Raw genomic sequence first — 27,732 nt, forward strand, 5'->3', positions numbered from 1 at the left:
CTCTGCTCATGTGCCGTCTCTCTCTCTCTCTCTCAAAATAAATAAAATCTTTTTTAGAAATGTGGCAGAGGGGCTCCTGGGTGGCTCAGTGGGTTAAAGCCTCTGCCTTCGGCTCAGGTCATGATCCCGGGGTCCTGGGATCGAGCCCCGTGTCGGGCTCTCTGCTCAGCAGGGAGCCTGCTTCCTCCTCTCTCTCTGCTTGTCTCTCTGCCTGCTTGTGATCTCTGTCTGTCAAATAAATAAAATCTTTTAAAAAAATAATGTGGCAGAAGTGGCATTATAAAAAAGAAAGTAAAAGGAAAGGTGGAATTAATTTAAAAGCTTAACTGACTATATTCAAAATATTATCATTTCAACTTATAATCAATATAAAAATTAATGAGATACTTTCACAGTAAGTCTTTGACATCCAATGTATATTTTATAATTACAGCACATTCCAATTTGGATGAATACTCAAGTTGTTCCTAACGTACTCCAAAGTTTTTCAATATGAAATAAGTCCCAAAAAGATAATTTTCATCTGTGTTTGCATCCACATCAAGCAGACAGGTTCTTTTTTTAGAAGATTTGAGTTTGAAGCAAAAAAAAGACAAGAAGTGCCGTCCCCAAACAATAGAATTTTATTTAATGGAAAAAATTTTATCTTCCATTTTAAATTAAATGTAAATTAATAAAAAGTCAAATAAAACTTGTGTCTTAAGCCCCCAAGCCCCATTTCGGATGCCCAGGGGCCACAGTGTTCGCGGCTGTGGTCTGGTGCTGTCCGTGTCCGCAGCTTCCTGTGTGGGGCAGAGACTCCTCCCGCTGCCCTCGAAGCTGGCTCCTGTCACCTGTTCCCGATCCCGGATCCCGTGGTAGAAAGGATGGGGACGCGCAGCCCAGGCCACCGACCTGCAGAGCCCCCCACCCCCCAACCCCCCGCCCCGGGCCCTGCGGCAGGGGACGGGTGAGGCCTGCGGCAGGGGCCGGTGCTGGAGAAAGTGACTCATCTCTGGGCTTGTGTCCCTTCCCAGGTCCATCTCCCGTTCGCAGTGGTCGGCAGCACGGAAGAGGTGAAGATCGGCAACAAGATGGCCAAGGCCAGGCAGTACCCCTGGGGTGTGGTGCAGGGTAGGTGCATGTTACGGGGAGGGGCGTCTTCCCGTTTCAGCCCTGCGGCGACTGTCCCCGTCTTGCCCTCCCTGCCGTGTTTGGGGGGTGCTCGGCTGCAGGAGGGCGGGAGGGGGCGGCAGGGCTGTGCAGGAGGCAGTTGTCAAGCGAGGAAGCAAGACATGGTGGCCCCGTGGGTGGCCCGTGGGGAGAACGGACCTCGTCGCCCCTGAGGCAGCCCCTCGAGAGTGTGGGTTTGTGTGGCTGCATCATCATAGCCAAGTGTAAGAAAACTACTAAACGCTTCTTGTCAACGAGAGGGTACTTGTTTCTCTATTATCTCTGGAAAACTTGTCTCCCAGTGAAGCGTTACCTGACTGCATATCGGAGAACTTTGAGGCTGTCTGACCTGTGCTTGGCACTGTCGGGACATGCCCACAGTCTCTGACCTAAAGGAGCTTCCCATAGGTCGCTTTGTTGGGCAAGGACTGTGTTCGCTGCCCTCGTGCCTTTTGGAGGAAGATGCCCAGTGCTAGAGGTCAAGTACAATCACTGCGGAAGGTTCCTTCACTGGTTTAAGCCCTGTCGGTCCTCCTTTTCTGTTGTTCTGAATAAAGGCCATAAATCTGAGGAGTGAGGCAAGATTACACCTTTGGGATCCCTAGGAAAATGACAATTTTTATGAGTCTTACCCGTTTTCTCTACAATAAAACTTTTCCTAGTGTTGATAAAAATTAACGAAGTGGTATGTAAAAACTGCCTTGGATTCCTCCCGGGGCCACGGAGGGGTGGAAATGACCTGGCTTTGCAGCCAGATGTTGGGGTGTTTGAATGTAGACCTGCTACCTCTCAGGTCAGCGTGCCTAGCTCAGCCTTGCTTCTGCATCTGCAAGACGAGAGTCACGACGCCCTGCTGGGCAGGATTATCCTGAAGGGTAAAGACCGCATCTGTAAGGTCCGTCCCCCGGGCCAGGCCCCGGGGCTCACCGTGGTCATCGGTATTGCGGCCCGCGCCGTTAGCCGCGTGTCCTCGCAGGTGTGAGGCGAACCCCGCAGGGGTCTGCAGCTGGCCTTGAGACCAGGGGTTTCAGGAGCCAAGGTGGTAAACCTCCGGAGAGCGTCACTTCGGATTTTCAGGGACGTCACTGCTCACAGCCACCCCCACCTTGCCGTGTCTTGCAGTTGAGAACGAAAACCACTGTGACTTCGTGAAGCTGCGGGAGATGCTGATCCGCGTGAACATGGAGGACCTGCGGGAGCAGACTCACACCCGCCATTACGAGCTGTATCGGCGCTGCAAGCTCGAGGAGATGGGATTCAAGGACACGGACCCCGACAGCAAGCCGTTCAGGTATGAACGCGCCCCGCCGCAGCCGGCCGTTCGGGTGTGAACGCGCCCCGCCGCAGCCGGCCGTGCGGGTGTGAACGCGCCCCGCCGCAGCCGGCCTGCGGGTGTGAACGCGCCCCGCCGCAGCCGGCCGTTCGGGTGTGAACGCGCCCCGCCGCAGCCGGCCGTTCGGGTGTGAACGCCCCCCGCCGCAGCCGGCCGTTCGGGTGTGAACGCGCGCCCTCCGCCGCAGCCGCCGTTCGGGTGTGAACGCCCCCCGCCGCAGCCGGCCGTTCGGGTGTGCGTTGGTGTGAACGCCCCCCCCGCCCAGCCGCCGTTCGGGTGTGTGAACGCGCCCCGCCGCAGCCGGCCGGTGTGAACGCGCCCCGCCGCAGCCGGCCGGGGGTGTGAACGCGCCCCGCCGCAGCCCCGTTCGGGTGTGAACGCGCCGCCGGCCGTGCCGTTCAGGTGTGAACGCGCCCCGCCGCAGCCGGCCGTTCGGGTGTGAACGCGCCCCGCCGCAGCCGGCCGTTCGGGTGTGAACGCGCCCCGCCGCAGCCGGCCGTTCGGGTGTGAACGCGCCCCGCCGCAGCCGGCCGTTCGGGTGTGAACGCGCCCCGCCGCAGCCGGCCGTTCGGGTGTGAACGCGCCCCGCCGCAGCCGGCCGTTCGGGTGTGAACGCGCCCCGCAGCCGGCCGTTCGGGTGTGAACGCGCGCCCCGCAGCTCCAGCCGGCCGTTCGGGTGTGAACGCGCCCCCGCAGCGCTCCCCGCACGGCCGGCCGTTCGGGGGTGTGAACGCGCGTCAGCCCCGCTCCCAGTGGCTGGAGTGGCGTGTTGGCGCATCACGGAAATGCTTACTGGAGTAGGGCGCCTGGTGGCTCAGTTAGTTCGATGCCGATCCTTGGTTCCGGCTCAGGTCATGATCTCCGGGTTGTGGGATCGAGCTCTGAGCTCCGCGGTGGGCTCCGTGCTCGGTGGGAAGTCCGCTTCAGGGTCTCGCCGTCTGTCCTTCCCCCTGCAGGGGCGTGTGTGTGAGCACACACACACACACACACACACACACGCACACGCTCGCTCGCTCACTTGAGCTCTCAAATAAATAATCTTAAAAAAAAAAAAAAAAGATACCGGCGACAGAGGGACCTGGTGGGGACGCGTTAGCAGCGTAATAGCCGGGCACTGTGATCCGCGCGTCACTGGCATGACCTCAGCTGACGCACGTGTCGGTGTCATTCTCCTCCGTTTTACGGGTCGGCACGTTAAGGCACCGAGAGTGTAAACCACCTGCCCAGGGCACTGTGGGGGGCGTGAGCCCTGGCTCTGGGACCGCCCCTCCCGGAGGACGGAGCCCGGCCCGGGCCGCTCACTGCAGTGTTCCGCGCTGGGGCTGCCCGCGGGGTCTCCCTCCCCAGGGCTCTTCTGCCCTCGGTGGCTCAGTGGCAGCCACTCCTGAGGACGAGAGGGAGTAACTTCCCGAAGCCGTCCTGTGTGTCTCCCCACGTCACCAATGGGCGGAGATGAAGGGGGGCACGGCGTGAAGGGGAGAGTATCAAAGTCCGTGTGGAGTTAGCGGCCCAGAAAGGCCCCGTCCGGCTCAGGACCGGGTGGTGGGGCAGGCTGGCAGGGTTGAGTACGTTGGTGGCGGAGTGGTGATGGCGGTGGGGGGGGGGCAGATTCGCCGCCTCTGATAGCCTTGTCCGTCCTGGCCGCACGACACCTCGGTGGGGATTTCAGGTGAGGAGACGCTGTGAGGTGTGTCGGCACAGGTTAGGGCTGCGGTTCCTTGGAAAAGACCGTTTCCTCTCCTGCGAGCCCACCAGGAGGCCGGGTTGCTGGGCGGTCCGGCCGGGCTTCGGCAAGGCCTGGCAGAGCTGGGTCGCCTCCCCGCCTTGCGGGGCTCCGAGTGGTGGCAGATGCCATCCAGACCTTCTGACCCGCAGACTAAGCTTCACCCCCGCATCTCCCGCTCCCCATTTGCTTCCATTTCTTCTGGCCTGAGGTTTCCTCGTTTTGCTTGGGCGTCTCACTGTGCTCTCTCTGCATTTATTTTTTCATTGACGTATAATTGACATCCGATATTCTATGGATTGCAGATGTACGACTTAGCGGTGAGTTCTGTACAGTGCTCAGCGCTCCCCAGGAGAAGTGTGGCCACCAGCAGCGTGACTGCAGTATCACTGACTGTATTCCGTCTCCATGACTGATTTATTTTACCGCTGGTACAAGCCTGACCCGCCCCTGTCTTCCTTTATTTATAAGGAATAATCGCCCCAGTCCCCCAACCACCAGTTTGTTCTTTGTATTTAAGAGTCTGGTTGGTTTTTGTTACTTTGTAAATTCATTTGCTTTTTTTTTAGATTTTTAAATTCACTTAGAGCAGAGGAAGGGGCAGAGGGAAAGGCAGAGAGAATCTCAAGCAGAGAGTGAGATGGAACCCGGTGGAGCCCGACTTGGAACCCGATCCCACGAGCTGGGATCATGACCTGAGCCAAAACCATGAGTGGGACGCTTAACCGCCCGAGCCACCCACGTGCCCCATTTATCCCTTCTGTTTTTTAGATTCCCCATGGAAGTGAAACCGTACGGCATTTGTCTTTCTCTCTCTGCCTTATTTCACTTAGCATAATCTCTTCTAGGTCCATCCGTCTTGTCAGAGACAGCAAGACCTCATTCTTTCTTCATAGCTGGGTACTACTCCACTGTGGGTATATGCCACGTTTTCCCTGGCCACACACTTACTGATGGATGCTTAGGTGGTTCCCTATCCTGGCTGTTGTAAATAAAGTTCAAAAAACATAAGGTGCGGGCGCCTGGGTGGCTCAGTGGGTTAAGCCGCTGCCTTCGGCTCAGGTCATGATCTCAGGGTCCTGGGATCGAGTCCCGCATGGGGCTCTCTGCTCAGCAGGGAGCCTGCTTCCCTCTCTCTCTCTCTCTCTGCCTGCCTCTCCGTGTACTTGTGATCTTTCTCTGTGAAATAAATAAAATCTTAAAAAAAAAACAAACCATAAGATGCATAGATCTTCTCAAACGAATAGTTTTGTTTTCTTTGGGTAAATACCCAGTAGAAGAATTGTTAGATTATACAGTATTTCTAATTTTGTAGGAACCTCCACACTTTTCCAGAGTGGCTGCCCCAGCTTACATTTCCACCAATAGCATGTGGAGGTTCTCTTTTCTCCACGTCACCACAAACACGTTATTTTCTGACTTTGTGATACTAGCTATTCGAAAAGGCATGAGGTGTATCTCACTGTGGTTTTGGTTTGCATTTCCCTGATGCCGAGTGATGTGGAGCATCTTTTCATGTGTCTGTTGGCCATCTGGATGTCTTCCTTGGAAAAATGTCTGTTCAGATCCTCTGCCCATTTTTCAATTGGATTTTTTTTGGTGTTGAGTTGTGCGAGTTCTGTATATAGTTTGGTTATTAACCCCTTATCCGCCACTTCACTAGCAAATATCTTCTGCCACCCAGTACATTGACTTTTAGTTCTATTGGTGGTTTCCTTTGCTTTGCAAAAGCTTTTTAGTTTGATGTAGCCCCAGTACTGTTTATTTCCCTTGCCTGAGGAGACATGTCTAGAAAGAAAAAACAAAGCTGGAGGTATCACAGTCCCAGATTTCAAGATAGTCTACAGAGCTGTAGTAACCAACACACTGGCATGAAAAAAAGACACATCGATCAGCGGGACAGGATAGAGATCCCAGAAAAACTCAGACTTACGTGGTCAGTTACTTTATGACCAAGGAGGCAGGAATATGTGATGGGAAAAGAGTCTCTAACGAATGGTATTGGGGAAACTGGACGGCCACAGGCAAGAGAATGAAACCGGACCACGCTCTTACAGCACACACAGAAATAACTCAAAATGGATTAAAGGCCTAAATGTGAAACCCGAAACCATAAGCTCCTTGAAGAGACCACAGGCGGTTTCTCTCCCACTGGCCGTAGCAACATTCTGTAGCTCGGTCTCCTCAGGCAGGGAAAACAAAAGCAAAACTAAAGTATTAGGGGACGGAGGTTTCCTTTTTGATAATAAAATGGGGGAGTATATATTATAAATACACATCCAAACTTTTACTCTCTTTTCCCATATATCAAAAAAAAAAAGTAGACAAAAGTAGACCTTTCAAACCTCTTGCCGTCCCTTTGGTTACTGGGAGCACTGGAAGTGTTTCGTCCCAGGAATCCACTCGCTTAGGCTCCGGGTGTCCATGTCGGTGCGAGCGAAGACGCCGGAGCATGAGAGCCGGCTTTGAGCAGAGAGGACAGCGGAATCGACCGGGTTTCCCGTTTCCGGAGAAGCACTGCTGGGAAAAGGGCTCACACTTCCCCTCCGAGGAGCCTCCGGCTTCCCGGGCACTTGCCGGGCACTTGCCGGTGAGCCTGGGGACCGCACTGCAGGGGGGGGGTTGCGGTGAGGGGACCCCGGGAAAGATGCCGCAGTTCAGGAGAAGCAAAAGCTGCGGCTGGTCGAGTGGCTCCCGGAACGTCCTCTTCCGAGCGCTCACTCTAGACGCCCTTAGATCTTTTTCCCGCGGGAATTTTGGGTGCACCGAGGGGGGTGAGTGTGATTCTCAAAGCGGAGGGTTTCCGCAGGTGCGCGACGGAGCCCGTCCCTCCCTTCCCGCATCCCGTGTCTCTCTCGGTCCTCCAAGCCCCTCTTGCATTTTCAAAGCAGACAATGACCTCTAAAGCCAAGGCTGGGAAGGGGCCGCGTCCCCCGAGTACACTGCGCGGTGAGAGACAGAAGCCGGAGCCGGGGGAGCCCAGTAGCCGGCTGCGGGAAAGCCTGGGGAGGACATCGGCGGCCGCAAAGCTGAGGCCGTCCCTGCCTGTGTCCTTGAACCTGATCTCCCTGTCTGTCCACCTGTGTACCTGTGCGGGTGGCAGCCTGCTGTCCCCTGGGCCCAGCTTTGCCACCTGCTGCCCTGCAGTCAGCCCAGCCAGAGCAGCGCGCCGCCTCTGGGCCCGTCTCCCTTCCCTGGACCGCAGTGGGGGGGATTAGGACCTAAGTGGGGTCTGGACCCCTCTTGTTCCTGCTTCTCTTCTCCTGAGACGTCCCTGCCCAAACTGCCCCTTCTCATCTCAGAATACCACCTCTTCCTGACTCTGTCAGCTCACAGAAAGAGCCTTGTTCTCTCAAGAGATCTCTCGAGAGATCACAGAGTTTTCAGGTTCGTGAGACCCATTTGTTTTGGGGGGAACACGGAGACTTGGTTCCCCAGCTGTGCGGTGTAGTGGGCGGGGCTCCAGCGTGAGCGGCTCTGCTGGGGGACCGCACGGACGACTACAGGCTGTAGCCGAGTGTCTTCATCCAGGAGACGGGACGTGGGTAGCAATACCCGCCGGTCCGGGTTCTTGTGAGCATTGATGGGTTCTTGCGTGTAAACGCTTCACGAACGCTGGTGACGTGCCGTTCTCTGGCACGGCCTGCGCCAGGTCGTTCCTGGGGGTCGGAGCAGAGAGAAGACTGTGCTGCGGGAGCTACCAGAGGGAAGTCGGGACTGAGCTACCCGTGCTCAGCTCTGCTTTCCCTCGACCTCCGGGAGCAGCACCCACCTCTGCTTGGGGCTGTTGAGGAAACGAGAAGAGGGCAGCGTGCCGGCCGGCTCAGCCCGAGGAGCGCGGGACTCGTCATCTCAGGGTTGTGAGTTCGAGCCCCACATTAGGTGTAGAGATGACTTAAAAATAAAATCTTAACTATAAAAGTGAGAAAGTGAGAAGGTAGAATCTGTGGTTTCAGTCCGGCTTAAAACTGCTTGAAAAAATTGCTTATTACTTATTGAGAAAAGGGTGTTAATAACTACAATTAAAAATTAAGTCGAGGGGCGCCTGGGTGGCTCAGTGGGTTAAAGCCTCTGCCTTCGGCTCAGGTCACGATCTCAGGGTCCTGGGATCGAACCTCACATCGGGCTCTCTGCTCAGCGGGGAGCCTGCTTCCTCCTCTCTGTCTCTTCCTGCCGCTCTGCCTCCTTGTGATCTCTGTCTGTCAAATAAATAAAAAATCTTTAAAAAAAGAAAAAAAAGAGAAATTAAGTCGAAGAGCTAAAAACGGCCAGAGACGTCATCCAGTGGGCATCTGTGAGTGGATGACACAGAACTGGTTCCTTCCCAACTGGTTTGTACTGACCTAAAGCATTAGTGAGGGCTTCTGGTGTCTCATAACTCCACTGGCAGAGGCTTCTGGGGACGGTGACCCCATGAATGTGAATGTGTGGTGGTTCCAGGTCATTCGCAGGATTCCACTGGGGTTGTGACTCCTTGGAATTCAGGCTTAAGGTTTCCTAAGTGTTGCTCATCATTTCCAGGGTCAGTGTTCGGAGGCTGGTTCGTGTCCTAGGACACAGTGATGGCACGAGTGGCATTTGTCGAGCGCACTTCCCTGTTCCAACCCGGATGCCAAGACTGTGGCTGGGTCTCCACGGCCGAGGCCCTCCAACTGGCCGCAGCGTTGCCTGATCGCCTTTTTCTAGGACACAGGCTTTTTGACTTTGGGTGGCAGCCTTCACTGTAAAACGTGTTCTCTGTATTGTGATCCGGTCTGCAAATTTTGAAGTACATCTGTTCTTAGTGCTTGCCCTGCACTCTGGTATTTTCTGTTCTATTCTGTTAAACTTTTTCATTGAGCATACTGGTTAAGACTGTTGTTTGGGTCATGACCCCTAGTTTGAAATGTATCTCCAGAAACTGGAGCATGGGTAGGTTTTGGCTGGGACCGGATGAGGCAGAGTCATCGTGAGGGCTCTCATACCCTAGGTAGGTAGCTGTGGGTTACTTGAAGAAGTTTCCACGATTAAACAGATTTGGGGGGCTCTAAGCAAATAAACAGGTGCTTGTACGTAAGGACTTTTAGAGCATTTAAGACAAGCGGTTGTTGGTGGACGAGTTTTATCAAGTCACCTGGAAGCATTTTAAAAATACAGATGATGTCGTGTTCCCCTGACATCCTGAATTAGCCCCTCCAGGATTGGGGTTAGGAAACGGTTCAGGAAAGTCCAACAAAACGGGCCCAGGTGATCCTGACGGGCTCCCGTGCTTGGGGGACATGCGCGTTGTGACTCTGCAACAGGAGACCTCACAGAGCATTTTCCCTGGACTCTGTTGCCTCGGGAAGCCCTCTTCTGAAGATCCCTTGAAACCCAGTGATCTCTGAACACATGTGGGAAGTATTTCTGTAAAACGTGTTCCACTCCTCGTTAGGAAGAAGTGGGCACTTACATTCATTATCGTAAAGTTATAAAAGTTTCCCTCAAACTTTTGTACCAGAGGCAGGTCCTCTTCTGCCCTTGGGAACTCTGATCCAAGTAAAGGTGATCAAGAGTTCATGGGTGCCAACAAGCAGAATCCAATTCATGAATTAGTTCTGAGAGTACACTTCCATATCTTAAATTTCAAGTGCAAATACTGCTACTAACATTAACCACGTCCACACTGGCCAAAGTTGTTTTTGTTTCCAAAGATAACATGCAAGCGAAACGTGCCTCTGGGAACTCATAAAGTACTTGATTGTTCCTTAACAGTAGTGTTGACACTCGTGAGGGCAGGAGCACTTTTAAAAATTATTTATTCATTTATTTATTTGGGGGAAAGAGTGTGCGGAGCGAGAGGAAGGGAAGCAGGCTCCGCGCCCAGTGCAGAGCCTGACTCGGGGCCCGATGACCTGAGCCCAGGTCACGAGTGAGACACCCCACTGACCGAGCCCCCCCAGATGCCCCAGGAGAACTTACTTTTAATCAACCAATAAAAGTGTTGGTTAGAGAATTACAGGCAATCCCGATTGATGCACGTTCTGGTTGTTCATCTGCGCGCCTCCCTGGCCCTCACCTGAGCGTCCTTTTCCTCCTGTGAGAGGACGAGTGTGGACGCAGGAGGCTCCGCGTGGCGGCCTGGGCTGTCCACGGCGCTCGCCACGCGGAGTCAGCAGCCGGGAGGCACTCAGTCCGCAGGTAAGGGGGTCATCCTGCGGCGCTGTGTTCCTGTAACAAGGCTGGCTGTGGGGGAGCAGCAGGGGCCTAGTGGGAACAGCACCTCACCAGACTCAGTGCTGGTGTGGGGACGGGGGCGTTTCCTTAACTCGTGTCCCCAGAAGCGCCTTTTCCGGCAGCGTATCTGCTCTGACGGACAGATAGAGCCGAGTCTGGCATTCAGTTCAAAATACTGGGCTCAAAGTTCTGTAGCTCGTCAGGAGGAGGGTGAGGCTTCAGATAAAAATAAAACTCCTGCCCGCTTGGTTTACCGTTGGTAATGGGACTTGAAAAGTAGCAGTTTTTCTGTAACATCTGTAGATAGACGGTTGTCTCTTTAGGTGGGTCACGGCATCGTTTTCGGAATTGGGGAGTGGAGGGGCGTGCATGGGAGGAGGGAGGTGTTTGCCCCTGGTGGTGTGTCCAGTGCTGTCCCCGCTTGGCCCCCATGTCACTCCCATGATCCTGTCCCGAGGAGGTAAGTGCCGCCGTATCCGCCTCTTACAGACGACATTGAGGCCTAGGGACGGTGCCCTTCCCCGAACCGGCCGCTGAGCTGCTGCCGCCCGAGTCCAGACCCTGCTGAGGGGTTCCTGTGCCGGTGCGTGCTCTCCGCCATGCTATGTGGCCTTCATGCCCTAAAACTCTGCCTCTTGCTTGGTGCCTGCCTATTGGCTGATCTGGGAGCTACGGGCCAGCCCAGCCCAGGCGTCGCCTCTGCGAAGACACTCGGGGAACGTGGCCAGAGAGTCACCCATGGAGAGCCGGATCGCGCCGCTGACTCGGCTCCGGTTCTCTGTGGGCTTGTCTTTGTCCTCACTGCGTGACTTAAAAGATTTTATTTATTTATTTGACAGACAGAGGTCACAAGTAGGCAGAGAGGCAGGCAGAGAGAGAGAGGAAGAAGCAGGCTCCCTGCTGAGCAGAGAGCCTGATGCGGGGCTCAATCCCAGGACCCTGAGATCATGACCTGAGCCGAAGGCAGAGGCTTAACCCACTGAGCCACCAGGCGCCCCTGCCTCATCTCTTTTTTGGGAAGCAACGAGTAGGAATTACATGAGCTGAAATATCCTGTTCAACTTCACAACATTGTCCTTGGTTTGTGGCTTTTGAACAGTCTCCAGGAGACCTACGAAGCGAAAAGGAACGAATTTCTGGGAGAACTTCAGAAGAAAGAAGAAGAGATGAGGCAGATGTTTGTAATGAGAGTGAAGGAGAAGGAAGCGGAACTTAAAGAGGCAGAGAAAGAGGTAAGCCGCCTGTGTCCTTCGGGGAGGGCACAGGTCAGCAAGGTGTGTGACGGGCACGTCCCGGTGTGCAGAACTCCGTGCGCTCCTGCGTGCTCTCCGCATGTGTCTTAGCGCACGAACAGCAGACGGACGTGGCAAGGATGTGCCGGTCAGGTATTCTTAGCCCCATTTCCCAGATGATAAAACCGAGGCCTGGAGGTTAGATGATCTCTGCAGTCACATAACCTAGTATGTAGCGCAGCTGAAACTAGAACTAGACCTTAGGTCTCGAGGTGAGGTCCCGTGTTCTCTGTACCTCTGTATTTTCTCAGTTTTAAGTCTTGCAACGGAAGAGTTGGGATTCTGGGACCATTATTACAGTCTGTCCGCCAACCCGGTGAGCCAAGCCGTGGAGGGGCCCTGGGGCGCCCGCTGCTGGGTGACGGGTCTGGCTGTGGGCCTCTTCTGGAGGGGCTCACACTCGCTGCTCCAGGGCCTCGAGACTCCGTGTCATTGCCTGTGACCAGGCCCCGCTAACCGCCTCCTGGAAGTCCGCACAGATTCCCGCTGTGGCACACATCGCACCGAGACGGGGGCGGGCGGGGGGAGACGGTAATCTCCCTGAATCCCAGGGCCCATCACGAGCATCTCGGGCTTGTACATTTCCGAACTGCACGGTTTCCTCATCGTTCCTTTAAAGTGATCTTGATCAAGACAACTGAACTTCAGTGGCTGTTTAAGGAGCTAAGCCCTCGGTATAGTTTTGCTGCCCAGCAAACTTGATCCTGGCTTATTGTTGGCCATAGGTACAAAGTGGAAGCCGGAGAGAAAGCTGGAGTCACCCAGTACGAGCTTTTCTCTTTCTTCTCCTCGCTTTTCTTTCTGCCTCGTGATGATTTTCTAAGTTCGATTTATGCCAGAAACCTCCCAACAGATTCTTACTATTCCAGTAGCCTGTAGTGTCTGTATCACTGTGTGTGTCTGTAGTGAGTGAGTGTATGTTACACACTGTGAAAAAGGACCAGAAATCCAGAAGGACTCTTACCACTTGGGTAAATGGCTAGTTTGGAGCGCGGATAATTTTTTTCTTCTTTATGCTTCTTGCAATGACCATGTATTTTATTATCAGTAAGAATGAACAGGATTCCCGTCAGTGTGCTGGCGTCCAAGTCCGAAGGGTGCGTGGCCGGGCTTGGGGGCCGCTCTCGGCCCCCCACCCCGGCCCCCCACCATCGCAGGTGCAGCAACACGGAGCGGCGGTTGTTTTTGCACAGACCCACGTGGCCTCCAGCAGTGCCGTCACTCCCTCACCCGGCTCGCCCCCTCTTTCCCTCTCCAGCTCCACGAGAAGTTTGACCTCCTGAAGCGGACCCACCAGGAAGAGAAGAAGAAGGTGGAGGACAAGAAGAAGGAGCTGGAGGAGGAGGTGAGCAACTTCCAGAAGAAGAAGACGGCGGCTCAGCTCCTGCAGTCGCAGACGCAGCAGGCGGGGGCGCAGCAAACCAAGAAGGACAAGGACAAGAAAAAGTAAGCGGGTGTCCCCCACGCTCCGGGCGTCCCCCACGCTCCGGGCGTCCCCCACGCTCCGGGCGTCCCCCACGCTCCGGGTGTCCCCCACGCTCCGGGCGTCCCCCACGCTCCGGGCGTCCCCCACGCTCCGGGCCTCCTAACCATTTATTCCTCTTGCATGTTTCCGCTTTCCCCATTGGCAGACTGGAAGCTGGTCTGTGACCAGAAAGATAAAAGCAAGTCTGTTCTCTGCAGTGCAGGGGAGATGGTACAGGTTTCTAGCGTGTGCGTAAAGGGTGCGCAGACTAACGTATAAAACCGGACCGCGGCACGCCGTCGGGGTGGAGGCCCCTGCCGTCCCGCGGCGTCTAATGCACCAGCGCTAGGACTGGAGAAGACGGTCCGTTTCTCTTCAGTGCTCTCTGGAGACCGTCCTCGAGACTCGATGAGGGCGTCCTGGACGGACGGTGGCGAAGGTCGTTCTGTTCTGTGTGGCGCGGCCCGATACGCCAGGCACCGAAGGTCTTGTTTCCGAAGGGGAAGACCGGGACAGCCGGCTAGGGGCCGCCGCGTTTTCCCCTAAGTGCGACCGGTGAACTGTGGGTCCGTCCACCTTCCCGTCCAGACGCCCCCCGCCCCCATCCTCGAAGCACAGGAAAGAGTATCTGAGACACAGCCTGGATTTCCCGTGCCCCCGGGTCGGGGCCTCTCTGGGTCGCTGCTTCCCGTCGCAGCGGCAGCGGTGGCCGCCTGGGTCCCGCGGGGGGTGCGGGCCGGCCTCGGCCTCTTGCGCCGGCCCGTCCGCACCAGCGCGGGGCATCCCGGGTCGCGGCCGGCGTGGCAGGCGCAGGGGCAGGACGGGTCTCCCGGGTCAGCCAGCCCAGGGCGCCGCCGTCCCGCGTCTGCTGCGCGGGTGGGGCTCTCGGGGCCGCGACGGGGCCGCCGCGACGGGGTTCTTAGTCTTGACCCTGGGGGCCAGGTTCCCGGTTCCTGGGGACGCGCTGGGAGCGAGCGCGGGGGAGCTGCGGGGCGGGCAGAGGCCGGGGCCGGGCTGGGCCTGGCCGCGGGGTGCGCGCCCCGACGGGCGTCGTCCAGTGTCCCGATGCTCTCGCCCCGCGACCGCGTATGGTTTCGCATCCACCGCACACGCGGCCTCCGGGACGCGGAGCCGCGGGACACGCGTGCAGAGGCCGAAGAAGGAAGCGCGTTCCCTGGGCGACGGCCCGGCGTGGGCGAAGCGCGCTGCGGGCTTAACAGTCGGTCCAGACGCGAGTGAGGGAGCCCCGGGGCCGGACCGGGTCAGGCCGGACCGAGTCAGGCCGGACGGAGCCGGACGGAGCCTGAGCGGAACCGCTGCCGGCACCGCGACCCCGTCCGGGACTGTGCGCGCTGGGAGCCGCGGCCACTCGCGGGGACGGTCCGTGCGGCCGGGACTCGGCTCCTCCAGTGCGGCGGGCCGGGAAGTCGCGGGGCCTCGTCCCCTGCTGACCCGAACTCGCCCGGGATCAAGTGTGTGCGTGTGTGCGTGTGTGTGTGAATGTGAGTGGGTGCACGCACGTGTGGGCGCACATCCGTAGGTACGGATGAAACAGCTGCCGACTCACGGCTTAGGAGACCCAGAGTCAAGTTTTTCTTACCCCGAAGCACTCGTGTGCGTGAAGGTCCACGTTTTCTAAAATCTTTTTAAAAGACCAGCAGCGCTCCGAGGAGATGCCCCGCGCCCTGGACGTGCCTTGAAGCCACACAAGCCACACGAGCTGCTCCGCACTGTGCCTCCGTTGGACAACAGTCTGTGTAGGGTCAGACTTCCCGGGGAGGGAGGTTTCTCCTTGCCCTTTCGATCATTTTAGGTTATTTTCATCCCAACCTCGGGCCTTAGCGTTGTAAAATGGCTTTCAAGTTCACACAAAATATGTGTAAATTCTATTTTAGCCTTATTTATACATTCCCTTGTGTTAGTGCTAGAATTAGACTTCGTTTGGTGCACAGCAGTGAGCAGATTTCATACCTGAGAATGGCACATACTTTTGGCTAGGTTCTTAACCTTTTCTACAACTTCCCCATGTGAAGCCAAAGGCAGCTGCTGGTCGGAGGCCTGGGTGTGGAGGTGAGGGGACCCCCACCTCGCGCCTGAGGGCCCCGGGGGCTGGACAGGACACAGGAAGATGGTCACCGGAGCAGCACTTGGAGACAAATGGGAGACTGCGTGTTCTCACGTGGCCGGAGGCGATCCCGGGGTCCCCTGTGTGCCCCTTCAGAGCTGGCTTTGTTGCGGGGAGAAAACTGTTCTAGAAAGAGATGCACACTTATTTACTCGCTATGCTTCCACCTTGAAAATTAACTTCGTGTTTCTAATAGTTTCAAATTCTGTTTTGCTCTTCTGGGGATACGCCCCCTTTTAACGTACATAAGGTTTTATACTTCTTGGCCTGTGGTGGCTCGAGAGTCCACATTTCCTAAGGTGACAGGCAGAGTAGAGCCGACCGGGGGCACCTCCTGCCCTCCCCAGCCGGCGCCAGGGTGAGGCCTTCAGCGGACCGCATTCCTCCTTTTGGAAAACTCGGCACCACTGCCGTTGCCGGGAGGCCTGGGTGGCGACGTTTCATCCACCCGGAAAGAAGGTTTTAAAATCCATCATTTACAAACGGTCGCTGGCATCCGAGAACGACAGGTTCCGCAGCCGTCTGCTCCTCTGTTGTAGAGAAAGTTTATTTTCCCTCCTCGCTAAGGAACGAGGTTGCATGCTTCGGACGCGCCTGCGGGGAGGCCTGCGGCTCTCAGGGACGGTGTCGCGCTCTGCCCCCAGCGCTGTGGACACCACCACCCAGTGCCGGTCCTGCTTCTCCTTCCCGAGTGCATGCGTGGCCCGTCCCCGTCCCCTGCACGCCAGTCCCCGAGTCAACGGCTCAGAGACGGTGCTGCAGATTTATTCTCTGACTCCAACCGCCCAGACACAGAACGATGCGCTTCTCTTCAGCGCCGAGGGGAAGCCGAATTAGTGGATAACGTTCTGTGTTATTTGAGAAAAAGAAAACCTTCCATATAATATGGAGTGGTTTCAAGAAGTCAGTCCTAAAGTCTTAATTACATGCAAATGGAAACTAACTGTGTGTTCTTTAATTCAGTATTAAAATGTTGCTTTTGCTTGTCCTGTAGAATAGCTTCTTCCGATGCGTGGTTTTAATTTCTGTCAGTTCCATAATCATTGCATGAGCATTCACCATCACCGAATGCTGGTGCTGGCGCTCCTAATTTTCCTTTCTTTTTTATTTATTATTATTTCTAACTTTTTTGTTTTGTTTTTTAACTTGCAGTGCAAGCTTCACATAAAGCCTGGCAAGCCAAGGACGGTCCCGCATTCACCTGCTTTTGCAGTAATATTGTATCTCTGCCATGTGTGTCCTTTTGTTTTATTTCGTTATTTTTTTTACCCTTCCCCAGACACCAGTAACTATTAACTCATTTTGCTGAATGTTGTTGGGTAGCGGAAAATGACAGAACAAGAGAATGACACCAAAAGCTGTGTGCCGCTGGACTCTGTTTCTGGAAAGTCAATGATTTGCCTTTTATGCCTGTTCCGAGCAGCGGGAAGCATGCCTGTTGCTTGTGTGCCGCTTGGGACCGGGGGCCGGCGGGTCGCTGGCTCCGTGTACGTCTGTCGGGAGAACTCGTCACCGCCTCAGCAGCCGAGCGCTCGTCCCGATGCCCGTGACGGCCGTTTGCTCTTCTCTATTCCTCACCCCCGGTGGCAGGAGCCCACCACCCACTCTGCCCCTCCTCCGTCCCCGCCCCAGCCGAGGTGGCCTCCTGTGCAGGTGGAACAGGGGCCGGCTGTCAGGACTGTCACTCCTGCGTGGGATTCTCCTTATTACGATAACATTGTTGGACCCGTGCTGGGGGTCTCTTCAGACCATCCCCTCTTACGGCTTTAAACACGTGTCCAATCCCCCCCTCTCCAGTCTTGGCCAAGTTGGACCGCAATGAGAAAGCCCATTGTGTTCCCTTTTATCAGCACGACCTTGAACCTGTCCCCGTGGGGGATCTGCAGGGTCAGGTAGTGGAACGTGGCCAGAAGCTGCGTCCACGGGAGGACGAGCTCCCACGGCCTCCTGCGCTCGCAGCAAGCGGCGCTCGCCCTGTCCGTGGCGGGGCCGGCTCAGGGCTCGGTGCTGGCTGCTGATCACGCTGGGCCCTCGTCGGGGACAAGGCAGGTAGGAAGTCTGTGACCAGCTGGTGTCCTCTGCAGCCCCACTTCTGGGGGCCTCGCCCATTCCTGGGGGCAGAGAAAGAAGGGCCAGAAGGGCTGGGGTTTCAGGTCCGGCTGTCCCAAGGGTCTCCTCCCCCTGTCTCCGCGCTGCGGCGCGCCCGTGGCCGTGGCCGCAAGGGTCAGGGCCGCCCAGGAAGGCCACGCAGACCCCAGACCACACTCGGAGGGAGGGGGTGTGTGTCCCCGCCTGTACCGCCCCTTCGGGGGCTTGTCCCTTGTCCTCCTGGCCTGCCCCGCTGCTGACAGCCCCGGGGGCTGCGGGTCCTCGCCCGCGGCCGCTGCCCTGAGCCACCCCCGCTTCCTCCGGCCCCCGCCAGCCACACGCGGCGTGAAGGGGACAGACACGCTGGGACCCCCCGGACCCGCACGCACCCTCTGTGGTTTTTGTCACAAGCCTCTGGTTGCTTCCAGCAGTTTCGTTCCTTGTCTTCATGCTTAAGCACACGCTCGGGGCAAGGAAGTGAGCGTCTCCCCGGACCCAGGTCCGCCCTTAGCCGAAGTCCGGATTCGGTTCCGCTGAAGGCCGACCGGGCCAGGCTCGGAGCCGCGGGCTGGGAACGCGATGGCGGCGCGAAGGCCCCGGGGGGAGCCCCGGCCTCGTCCCGTCGTCGTGCTTGTCGCGCGCCCGGCCACTGGGCACGTCCGCTCCCGCGAGGCTGACCGGGCCGTGGCCGCGCCGAGGCCTGACGCCTGTGTCGTGTGCGCTCCGGCTGCTGCTTGTGTGTGAGCTGTCTGTGCCTTCTAACAAAACAGCTTCTCGGTTCCGCAGTGGTCCCCGCAAAATGACCGTTTTTTAATGCAGCGCTAAAGCCTTTCTCGAAAGGGAGCCTCGCTGCGACTTTGATCCCAAGATTGTTGACGGATTGATCCCCCCAAAGAAAATTGTCACAACAAAATAAACCACATGGAGAGTCAGGGAATAAAAAGTCAAAAGAAAGTTCTAGAAGCTCGCTCTCCCCTTTTTTTTTTTTTAAACAGCGTTGCTTCTGAACTCTCTGCCCCGCGCCCTGGCCCTGTTGGGTTGGTGTTGCTGCCCTTCTCTTCTCTCTGTGTCTGTGCCTTTCTTCACAGTAGTCCTTGGCTCTGCACGGAATAAATGATACCCTCAAAGCTAATTGGATGTGCTTTCACCTTTGCATGTAAGTACAGTACTAAGAAAACTTGGAGAACTTTCTGACTTTTTGAAATTAGAGAAACAAACGGGATAGATGCCCCCCCCTTCTGGAGGGAAGGGGGGAGGCAAGGTTAGAGTAGCCTTTGTTTATGACAAGAAAAAGGAAACACTAAATATATTTAAAATAGCCACATTTGTACCTTCCCCACAGTAAATACAAATTTGGCTTTCCCTTGATGCCATGTGGAAGTCAGAAGTTCCTGTTCCAGGCTGCGTTTCGCACCTGTGGGCATCCCTGGACATTCCAGAAGGTCCTCGGTTCTGACTGTGGAGTAAAACTAGAGTAAGAAATGACCACCTTCCTTTGGAGAAAACCAAGAGGGAAATATTTTTTATGTTAGGTTGCTTAATGTTTTGAAGATCTCGGTTTGATGGTCTTTCCCTCCCTCTGACCGCTGGCCGTGAACACACCTTTTTTTCGGCTAGACAGCTCTAGCTGGCCTCTCCCCGTATCTTCTGCTCAGCCACAATGACCATTGCTTTTGGATTTTAGGTCCGTGTAATGGTTGTACGTGCCGTAGTAGAATGATGGAAAAGCACGAGAATTTTCTGGCAGTTAGGGACTTTGTTTTCCCAGCTTAGGCTCCTCATTAATTGGTCAGAGTTTTGTCCAGAAAGGGCATCTCAACCAGGGGAACATTGAAGGTCACACTGGGCACAGGTTCCTTATTGTCTTCCTTCTCTGCTTTGTAATCTCACCAGCAATAACACTTACTCTGCATTCTCGTGCACCTCAAATGGACGGACTGGGTTTCTTCACTTTCTGACATAGTGTTGCACACACACACTGTTGAATCTGGGTTTCAGCTGTTACCGACCCGTGTCCTACTGTGTCTCGTGTGGTCCTTCCAAACCCGTCCTTTTAGATCTCTCTGCTTTGCCGTTTGCAAGTGTCTGAAATCGTCAAGTCTCAGCTTCCAGAAAGTCTTGGTTCCACTGACAGGGTCCATATGCGATGAGTTTTTAGTGGAAACTGTAACCTACGAAGTCTAGATTTATGTAGGTCTGAGGGAATTTTTTAAATAAACGAAAAGCTGTGAACAGCATTAGAACTTTGTCTATTTCTTAATTTTAAAATATGCTGATATGCCTTAAATTGTAGTTGTAGGTCACTGTCATTTTGCTGTTTGAAAATAACCAGTGTGTTTCTAGAAGTGTTGTGTAACCTACTTTTGGTGTTAATGCAGAATTGTTTTATGTGTAAGCTGCATGTTAGACACTTGTCTTTTTTAAAAACGAAAATAATTGTATTGATATAAAGTATACCACTTTTTAAGTACGAAAGTAGTCACGTAGCAACCATGCTCAGTAATTTGGCGTCTGTTAAGGTAGGAGCGTGATGAGCAGGTAATCTATGCATTTATCACTAGTGCCAAGACACAATGTGGGCAAAAATATATTTTTACCCAAACAACGTGTGCCCTTTTGTGAGTTCTTTCAGTCCGTGTTTGCTGTGCGCATGTACACACGACTCTCGTATTGGATAAAAGCAAAGGGAATGGAGTCTCGTGCTTTCCTGCCTTGTCTGCTGGTTTCAGACGCTCCCGTCGGGGCAGCAGCACCTTCTCCGAGATCATTGCCTGTGGTGTCCTGTCCCTCACGTGTGGCCGCTGCCTCCCCCTCCCCCATCCCCTTCTGTCCGCACGGCTGTCCCCGGCCCCCGCCCGGCCCCTGGTGTCGGCGCCGCCGGGGCTGCTCCCAGAAGTGAGCCCAGCTGTCGTGGAGAAGCCCCCGCTCCCCCTTTTTTCCAGCTTTTAAGAATCAAATTTGAATCTGAATCTTTCTCTTTTCTCTTCTGTAGCTTCTTCTTTATGTAACCATCCTGTTGACAAGCCCTCCTCTCTCCTAATGGACAGAGAGCATTAGCCGAGCAGGAGCTGTCTGTTCACGTGTCGGGGAAGAGTTACCTCATTTCCACCGTCGCTTCCTGTCCTTTTAAAGTCCGGGTCAAACACGCGTCGCTGTTTGTACTTGTCCATGTCTGTTTACCAACCACTGCCCGCGGTGCTTTCCAAAGGGACTTGTCACTACCCGAAACGGTAATACTTAATCACACTCACAAGGAGATTGAGTGGAAAAGAGAACGTGGGCCAAGACCCCAGGTAGCCGTGTGTTGGGACCCTGTCGCGTAGCTGTCCTGTTCTTGAAGCTGCCGAGCTGAGAACTCACGGACTGAAGACGGCACGTACCCTACCCTGGGCTGGGCAGCACCTCCAGGGCCCACAAACTCGATCTCATGTTAACTCCAGACCTCTCTGTCCCGTGAGCGACCTTCTGAACAGCCCCATCGGGACCCTCGGCCACCAATCAGGCCATAAGAGCTGGGCAACATCCTCTTTGCTTTTGTTAGTTTTTATGGGTTGTTTTGGAGTTTGGGATTTTTTTTTTCAACTTTTGATATTGCATGAACAGAGATGGCTACAATTTTTTTATTTGGAGTGTTCTATTGATGCAATGTTTTTATTTTTCAGCTGACCATCTGCCTCTTGAGAGAGAGAAGTGGGCATCCTTCCTTTAAATTCAGGAACCACTGTTGTTTGATTTCACTCCTTTTCTGTGACCTGCATCCCTTATATAAGTTGTTTTTGGTTTGGGATTGTTTTTGAAAAAAAAAAAAAAAAAATTTCCAGTTAGCCAGTTCTGTTTTATGTATTGGTTATTCAAACTGAGTTTGGTATCAAAATTATGCCAGTTTTAAGTTCAAGGGGAAATCTAAGTGAAGTTTAAGTCACAGAATTCTGTTTAAGAATCTCTGCTGATCTCAGATACAACCACGAAAACCCCTCGGGTGTCACTAGCGTTTTGACCTACAAGTCTTAATCGTGTTTAAAATGTGTCAGTGTTGGGTCAAGGACTTTTCTGCCTCTAGGGCTCAATTTATACTTAAAGCCACCTTAAAATAACTTTCTGGCCCATCCCTGCCTTTCTATTTATTGTGAAGCTGTACTTTCCCTTGTTTCCAGACTGGCTTGTTCGCTGGGCCGTGGGAGCAAACCCCAGGGACATACACAACCCCTCCCCGACTAGCATCGTTACTAGTTCTGGTACACATGGTTCTAGTTCTAGTTCTAGTACAGATGCTTCTGACCCCCAGTCTTCTCAGTCCCCCAGGTGGCTTTCTCTACCATGTCTGTGGGGAAAAAAATAAAATTCACTGGGATTCACTTAAAATACACCCAGCATAGAAACACACACTCTGGCAGCAGAGGCTGTGATTCCTAACGCTGACACTTTTGTGAGGGGGTGGAGAGAGGAAGGGCCATTGTCGCTTAGCAGTCACCTCTTAGGGGCACTTTTCATCATCAAGGGACGGCTTTCAAATTCAGCTCTATTTTAGAGCATGAACGTGCATTTTAAGTTACTTTATAATTTTATTACTCGTCGATAGTCTTCGCTTATTTCCATCATTTTGCAGCCCCAGATTAGGAAGGTCGTGTTTGGTGGAGATCCCCAGGAGTTCGCGCTGCTCGAGACTGGTAGCGCAGGCTTCTGTTGGCAGGTGGCACGGAGTCCTAGGGCCCCGGTTCCCGGCTCTTCAGTCCCTTGCTTCTTGGACGGGTCCTTTAGGGCAACTGGATGCGCATGCTGGCATCTAAGAAAGAGGCTTTCCTTGAAAGAAACTAATTAAATGTAATAAAGTCAGGTTCATCTGAGCCACTAAATGCTCAAAATAAAAGCGTCCAGAGCCCCCCTCCCCATGTTATATTATAATCCATAAAGGTAGAAATCTGCTGGTCTGGTCAGCAGTGGCTTTGCGGTGGATGGGTGGGCACCAACTCTTAACTGATGCCGGAGCAGGACATCTGCTTTTTAAGTCAAACACAACCAACCTTTTGTGTGAAAACACTGTATACACTAAGTACAATAACTGGATTGTTAGTATTTTATTTATTTTTTTGTTTTTTAAAGATTTTATTTATTTGACAGAGAGATCACAAGTAGGCAGAGAGAGAGGAGGAAGCAGGCTCCCCGCTGAGCAGAGAGCCGATGCGGGGCTCGATCCCAGGACCCTGGGATCATGACCTGAGCAGAAGGCAGAGGCTTAACCTACTGAGCCACCTAGGCACCCCGGATTATTAGTATTTTAATATGAACTTAACCCCATCACTCATTTAAAAACAAATTCTGCATCAGGTTGTAAACACATCATTTGAGCAGTATTTAAAAATCAAATCAGGCACTTTTTTTTTTTTTTTTTAAGTAGAGAAATGTGTAGCCTGTTGTTGCTTTTCCCTTTTATTCTCCCGTGTGGGACAGGTTACTGTAAGCACGTTGGCCTCTGTTCAGCTCCTAGGGAAGGCTGACCACGGACACCACTGGTCAAGTGAGTTCACGGGCCTCGCCGCTGATTCGGCCTTTTACTTTGGGGAGTCCTTTTCTCAAGTGTTGACAAAACTGCTAAGTTCTCAAGTTCTCCTGGCTCACCAGTGAAGAGCTGTAAAGCCATCCCAGGGCTGATCATCATCACTAATAATGATCTGCTTATCCCAAGCTGGATTGTTGAAAAGCAAAGCAAGAACTGAGTCATCAGACCCGGTTTCCATGGGTAATGGGCTTTTTAGTTTGCATTCAGTCTTTTAATAGGTGTTATCTGACTTTCAGATATAGACTGCCTGATCACTTGTGACCGCTATAGTCTACACCACCTACTTGAGGTTGGTCCAGCACGTGTATAAACATCTTCTGAGTCCGTATTTGCTGAGCTGGTGGGCAGAAAATTAGGTCATCTTCCCAGTATGCTGGGCCAGACTCCCCCACCCCACCCCCAATCAACTGTATCTAGAACATGAAACTTGCCTTTTAGTTAATGATGGTTTTTGCCTCTGGGCCCAGCTTCTAAGTAAACAGTTCGGGAATCTGAGGAAGTCAGTACATAATTCTCACTGTGTGTAAGTGATGCTTCTCCACACAACCGTCTGCTTTGCAGAGGCCCGTCCTCTTCCCGCTCTGCAGACTGGCAGGGATGTCAGTGTGGCTCACTTGAAGACCCTGTGCTTGAGGCTTTCGGATCCGTTTCTAGCAAGTAGCTGGAGCTCCCCTGGCTGGAGAAGCGATTGGATGTGTTCATCTGGAAAGACCAGCCGGGAGCCTGGGCGTCCGTTCACCTCCCTCCCAGCCGTCCCACGCTGGCAAGTAGCTGCACACAAAAGTGAGATCTTTCCAGGCCAGTGGACCACCGTAAGGCACAGATCACACACACACGAGTGCCTGGGGAAGGGCGTGCAGAGTAACACGCTAGACTTGGGCTGGACGGAGCACTGTGCGTGCAGCGTTTCCAGACTGAGGGCGCCGTGGCAGCTCTCCCTGCCCCTATTTCCGGGCACCCGGGCACCTTCCCCACCCGCTTCTGGTCTCCCTTCCCGAATACTTCGTTCCCCGGGCGGCCCCAGGCCTACACTGGGTGCTGGGGATGTAGCCCCACCCCACGAACCGCCCTGGTCTCTGTATTCCTCATGAACACAGCAGATCTGGGGAGCAAAAGGTAAGCTGCTAAACTGTGCTAAACTGCTAAAGCCGATCGTGTTCTGACAAGCAGGAGCCCTCTCCCACCTCGCCCAAGTTCCTTTTCTGTGGTTGCTTAGGGTTGCCCTTCATTCTAGAGTGTCCTCTCGCCCAACAAAAGCAGCAGTTTCTAGGAAATGAGAAACCGGTTCACTGGGCCTCTCCTGTACTACCCTACAGTTGTGTCACACACGTCCGTTCTGCCATCTGACACGCTAGGAAGATTTATCGTGTAGTCAAGAGAAAGGGGGAGGTTTTTACTATTTTATCTTAACTCAGAAGTTCCTGGGAACTAAAAAACGAGTTGGGAGCTTTCTCCAAATTTCTCTGGTAAGACATCCTTGGTTACCTCTTATTACGCCTTTTCAATAATCCAGAGATGGCAAGAGGGTGGTCTCTGGCCTACCCATAGGCCGGTGGCACACCATACACCATAAAAATCACTAACTCATTATGGGGAGTGAAAGCTTCTAGTTCCTTGATAAAACCTATGCTGTCTAAGCCTGTACTTTATCTTTTACCCGTTAATGAATTTGGTCAAATCCAACTCAAACTGAAAGCAGCATTTTTGGGAACTTGAGGACAAAATCTTCTCAGTTGCATTTCTAGGTTATTGCGCAGGGCTAGACAACTCAGAAAAATTAGTTTTGCAAAACCAGTTGTTTTTGTTCTTCGTAAGAGAACTGTCTGGACACAACTTGCCCCAGACTGCGGCCAGTCTTGCTCATCTTCCGAGTCCCAGATACACAGTCCCCCATGCCTTAAATGACGTGAACTTGAACTGCAAATGATGTTAGTGTTTGGCAACAAGAGACAAGTGTTCAACTGCTCGTTCTCACACAGCCTAAGGAACTCAGTTTTCCCCCGAAACTTAAAAAAGATGCTTTATTCTCCGAGAAGCACCATCTAGTGGCCCAAGCCCAAAGCATTAATACTGGGCATAGATGGGAGACCTTCTCCTCTTGACAGTTTAAAGGCTAAGTTCTAGAATTCTGCAGGCTTCAGAAGTGACACTTTAGAAAGCTTCATGATAGCGAATATAAAGAGTAAACTGGAGTTAGAAATGGAGCCTTAACTGTTAACAACAGTTCTTGGCCGTGCGGCCTTGGACCTCTAACCCTCAACTTGCTAATGCAGACCAAGAATACAATCTTTCAGGATGGTTGTGAGAACAGGGGGCACAAGATCTTCCCTTTCCAGCTGAAAAATGCACGAACTACCCTACAGACGAAGATGAGCTCGTCACCATGTTCCCAAGAGTCAGCAGCTTATGCACACGCTCAAGTGCAAGGGCGCTGGGCTGCCCCGGGCAGCTTTGCTCAAACATGACGGACTCCAAACGAGTAAATTAAGCTTGAAAACCCAGATGCGCGGAGTACGGAGGACACACACGCTGCTTCTAACCCAGGAGAGAAGAACCGCCGCTACGCAGGGTGTCGACGCCAACGTCTTCATCCCTCCACGGTGCGGGTTACTAGGCGCAGTCTCAGCTGGGTGCAGTGCGGGGCGAAGCTCTAGCTAACCTCAGGCCAGAGGCTGTGTCAGGAACACTTCTGACAAATCGTTTTACTTTTTATTGGGATGTGGGCGCACCCTCCCTTCTCAGCCCTCTCCCCACTAACTCATCGGTAGGAAAAGATCCTCTGCACCAGTCTTGTAAACTGAACGAAGACTCACTGCTTCACTACGGTCTGACTTTCAAGAGTCAGAGGGTGCACTTTTTCTGTTAAATGGAAGATCAGAGAAGAATTTGTCCTGATCATCAAGTTCATTCCCTTGCCTCTGTGGAGGCTTCCTGGAATGACAGGCCTTCCGAGCATCAGGAGCCACCGAACAATTACCCGCAAAGGTCCGGTTTCCCCGTCTTGGAACCGTCTGTGAGGTGATGCCCTGCTCTCAGCAGCTGTTCCGTCAGAGGAAAACAGACTATGTGGAAGGCGAAGAAAGGACACAAAGGAAACACTCTCGGGCCCAAACCTACATCCCCCGTCACACTGAAGTCCCCTTTTCATGTTTGATTTTCCGCGAGCATGTACTTGGGATTTTTATCATTTCTGTAGCAGAAATAGCAGCGTCTCACGGGAACTAGTACCACTTTGCAAGCAGAAAAAAGTTAAAGATACAGAGGTTTCAGGACAACTTTTATTGCTACCAGAGGCTTTTCTCATCAGTACATGGTTCTGACTGCAGTGCCTTCCTCAGCCTGCACGGGGAGCTCAGGGTCCAGAAGTCACTGAGAGAAAGGTAGGGCGAAAACTCTGGTCAGGAAGATACAAAGAGCTTAACAGAAATCGAGGGCACTGAATTCCGTCATTATGTGTTACAGACCCCAACCTCAGAGCTGCTCCGGTATTCAGACAGTCTCTCCTGATTACAAATGAGTGAAAACGGGTCAGTTCCCCCCCCAAAAAAACCCTCAAACCTTCGTTGGTCCACGTTTCTTTGGCGAGCGCCCGGGTAATTCACTGTATCACGAATCCTTTTATACGAATGTCAGAAATGCTTTTAACCAATCTAGGAGTGTCCTAATTACATGCCACTTTTAAGTTCCAATCTGAGATAAACAAAAAATGAAAACGATAATTTTGTTTCCAAACTGCAGGAATTGAAATTAGACCAACACAAAATGCACGTGGTAACACCAGTCCTTTTCCCCTGACCACCTCTCGCTCATATGCGGCGGTTCTGCAGGACCCTTTCGGGACGAATTTGAATCATGGATTAAACATGGCTGTCACAATGAAATAATTTATTCACTAAATTGCTAAAAAATGATTTTGAGGGTTTCCTAATCAGTGGAAGTCAGGCTATAGATCAACATGCATAGAAATTCATTAAGTATTCAATAAAGAAGCAAGCAAAAATGAGAAAGATTAAATCAGGATGCTGGAGACAGGGTGTGCCAGCTGTGAGTTTTAGAACTTTAAAGAAAACACTGAATAGCACTTTTGAGATGGGTGAATCGCCATTACTTTTAGTAGAGAAAAGATGGAAGTGACAAAACACTCCAAAATATTTTTTTTACTTTAAAACAAATTTGGATCTTTTGAATTTTACACTTTTCTTTTGGTCTTTAAATGCTTAAATGATGTTGACTCTAATTTGCCACACAAGTAAGTGGGGATTTTTTCTGGCTCACTTGGACGGGCCTGCTAAGGTACACACCTTCATACAGCCTTCCCCGGTTTCCCCCGCTCCCGCTCCCAGAGTAGTCTGCCGAGTCTGCACTCGAAGTTACATGACAGAAACCGGCTGCAAAGGCGGACAAGGGGAAGCGGGTCCCTCCTGCCTCGATAGATCAGTGCCACAGACAGAACCCACGTTCTCTGGCGCACTGTCTTCGTTGTAGAGCCGCTTGATGCCGTCGTAGAAGTCCTCCACTTCCATCTCCTCCACTTTGCGCTTGGCCGCCGAGACACGGTGGTAGAAAGCTGCCGCGTCCGGTTTGCTGGTGTCCTTGGAGAGACCCAAATCTGGGCCTGGGACAGAGGAGGGCTGGAATCTGAACACTCCTTTGTCACAGGTCACCAGGGTGTGCTGGAGGGGCCGGTAGACATACACGGAATTGAGCGGCGGGCAAGACTGCAGAGAGGAAAGGTGGTGCGCCGCGAGCTCCCGGCAGTGGATCAGCTGGGAGCTCTCCATCTGGGCCACGAGGGAAAAAAC

At 53.3% G+C, this 27,732-nt stretch overlaps 2 protein-coding genes across 9 annotated transcripts in view; one reads left to right on the top strand and one right to left on the bottom strand.

Moving 5' to 3' along the window:
* The window catches only part of SEPTIN11 (septin 11), an 89,191-nt gene extending 67,985 nt beyond the window's left edge, over positions 1 to 21,206 (top strand). Inside the window, exons 6-10 of one of the 4 annotated variants that reach the window (XM_045079913.1) lie at positions 1,017 to 1,113; positions 2,275 to 2,443; positions 11,503 to 11,635; positions 12,954 to 13,141; positions 21,036 to 21,206. In XM_045079913.1, the coding sequence (XP_044935848.1) occupies positions 1,017 to 1,113; positions 2,275 to 2,443; positions 11,503 to 11,635; positions 12,954 to 13,141; positions 21,036 to 21,039 (591 nt within the window). In that variant the 3' untranslated portion in view covers positions 21,040 to 21,206. The other 3 variants (XM_045079912.1, XM_045079911.1, XM_045079910.1) reach the window with 3 other exon arrangements.
* Positions 21,207 to 26,194: 4,988 nt separating this feature from the next.
* CCNI (cyclin I) overlaps positions 26,195 to 27,732 on the bottom strand; it is a 28,753-nt gene continuing 27,215 nt past the window's right edge. For all 5 annotated transcript variants that reach the window (XM_045079916.1, XM_045079918.1, XM_045079914.1 and 2 more), the window contains one exon: positions 26,195 to 27,711. In XM_045079916.1, coding sequence (XP_044935851.1) covers positions 27,301 to 27,711 — 411 coding nt within the window. In that variant the 3' untranslated portion in view covers positions 26,195 to 27,300. The remainder of the gene's footprint in view (positions 27,712 to 27,732) is intronic.

Source organism: Mustela putorius, unplaced genomic scaffold (assembly GCF_011764305.1).
Source record: "Mustela putorius furo isolate JIRA1106 unplaced genomic scaffold, ASM1176430v1.1 tig00000430_pilon_pilon_pilon, whole genome shotgun sequence".
NCBI classification, from domain to species: Eukaryota; Metazoa; Chordata; class Mammalia; order Carnivora; family Mustelidae; genus Mustela; species Mustela putorius.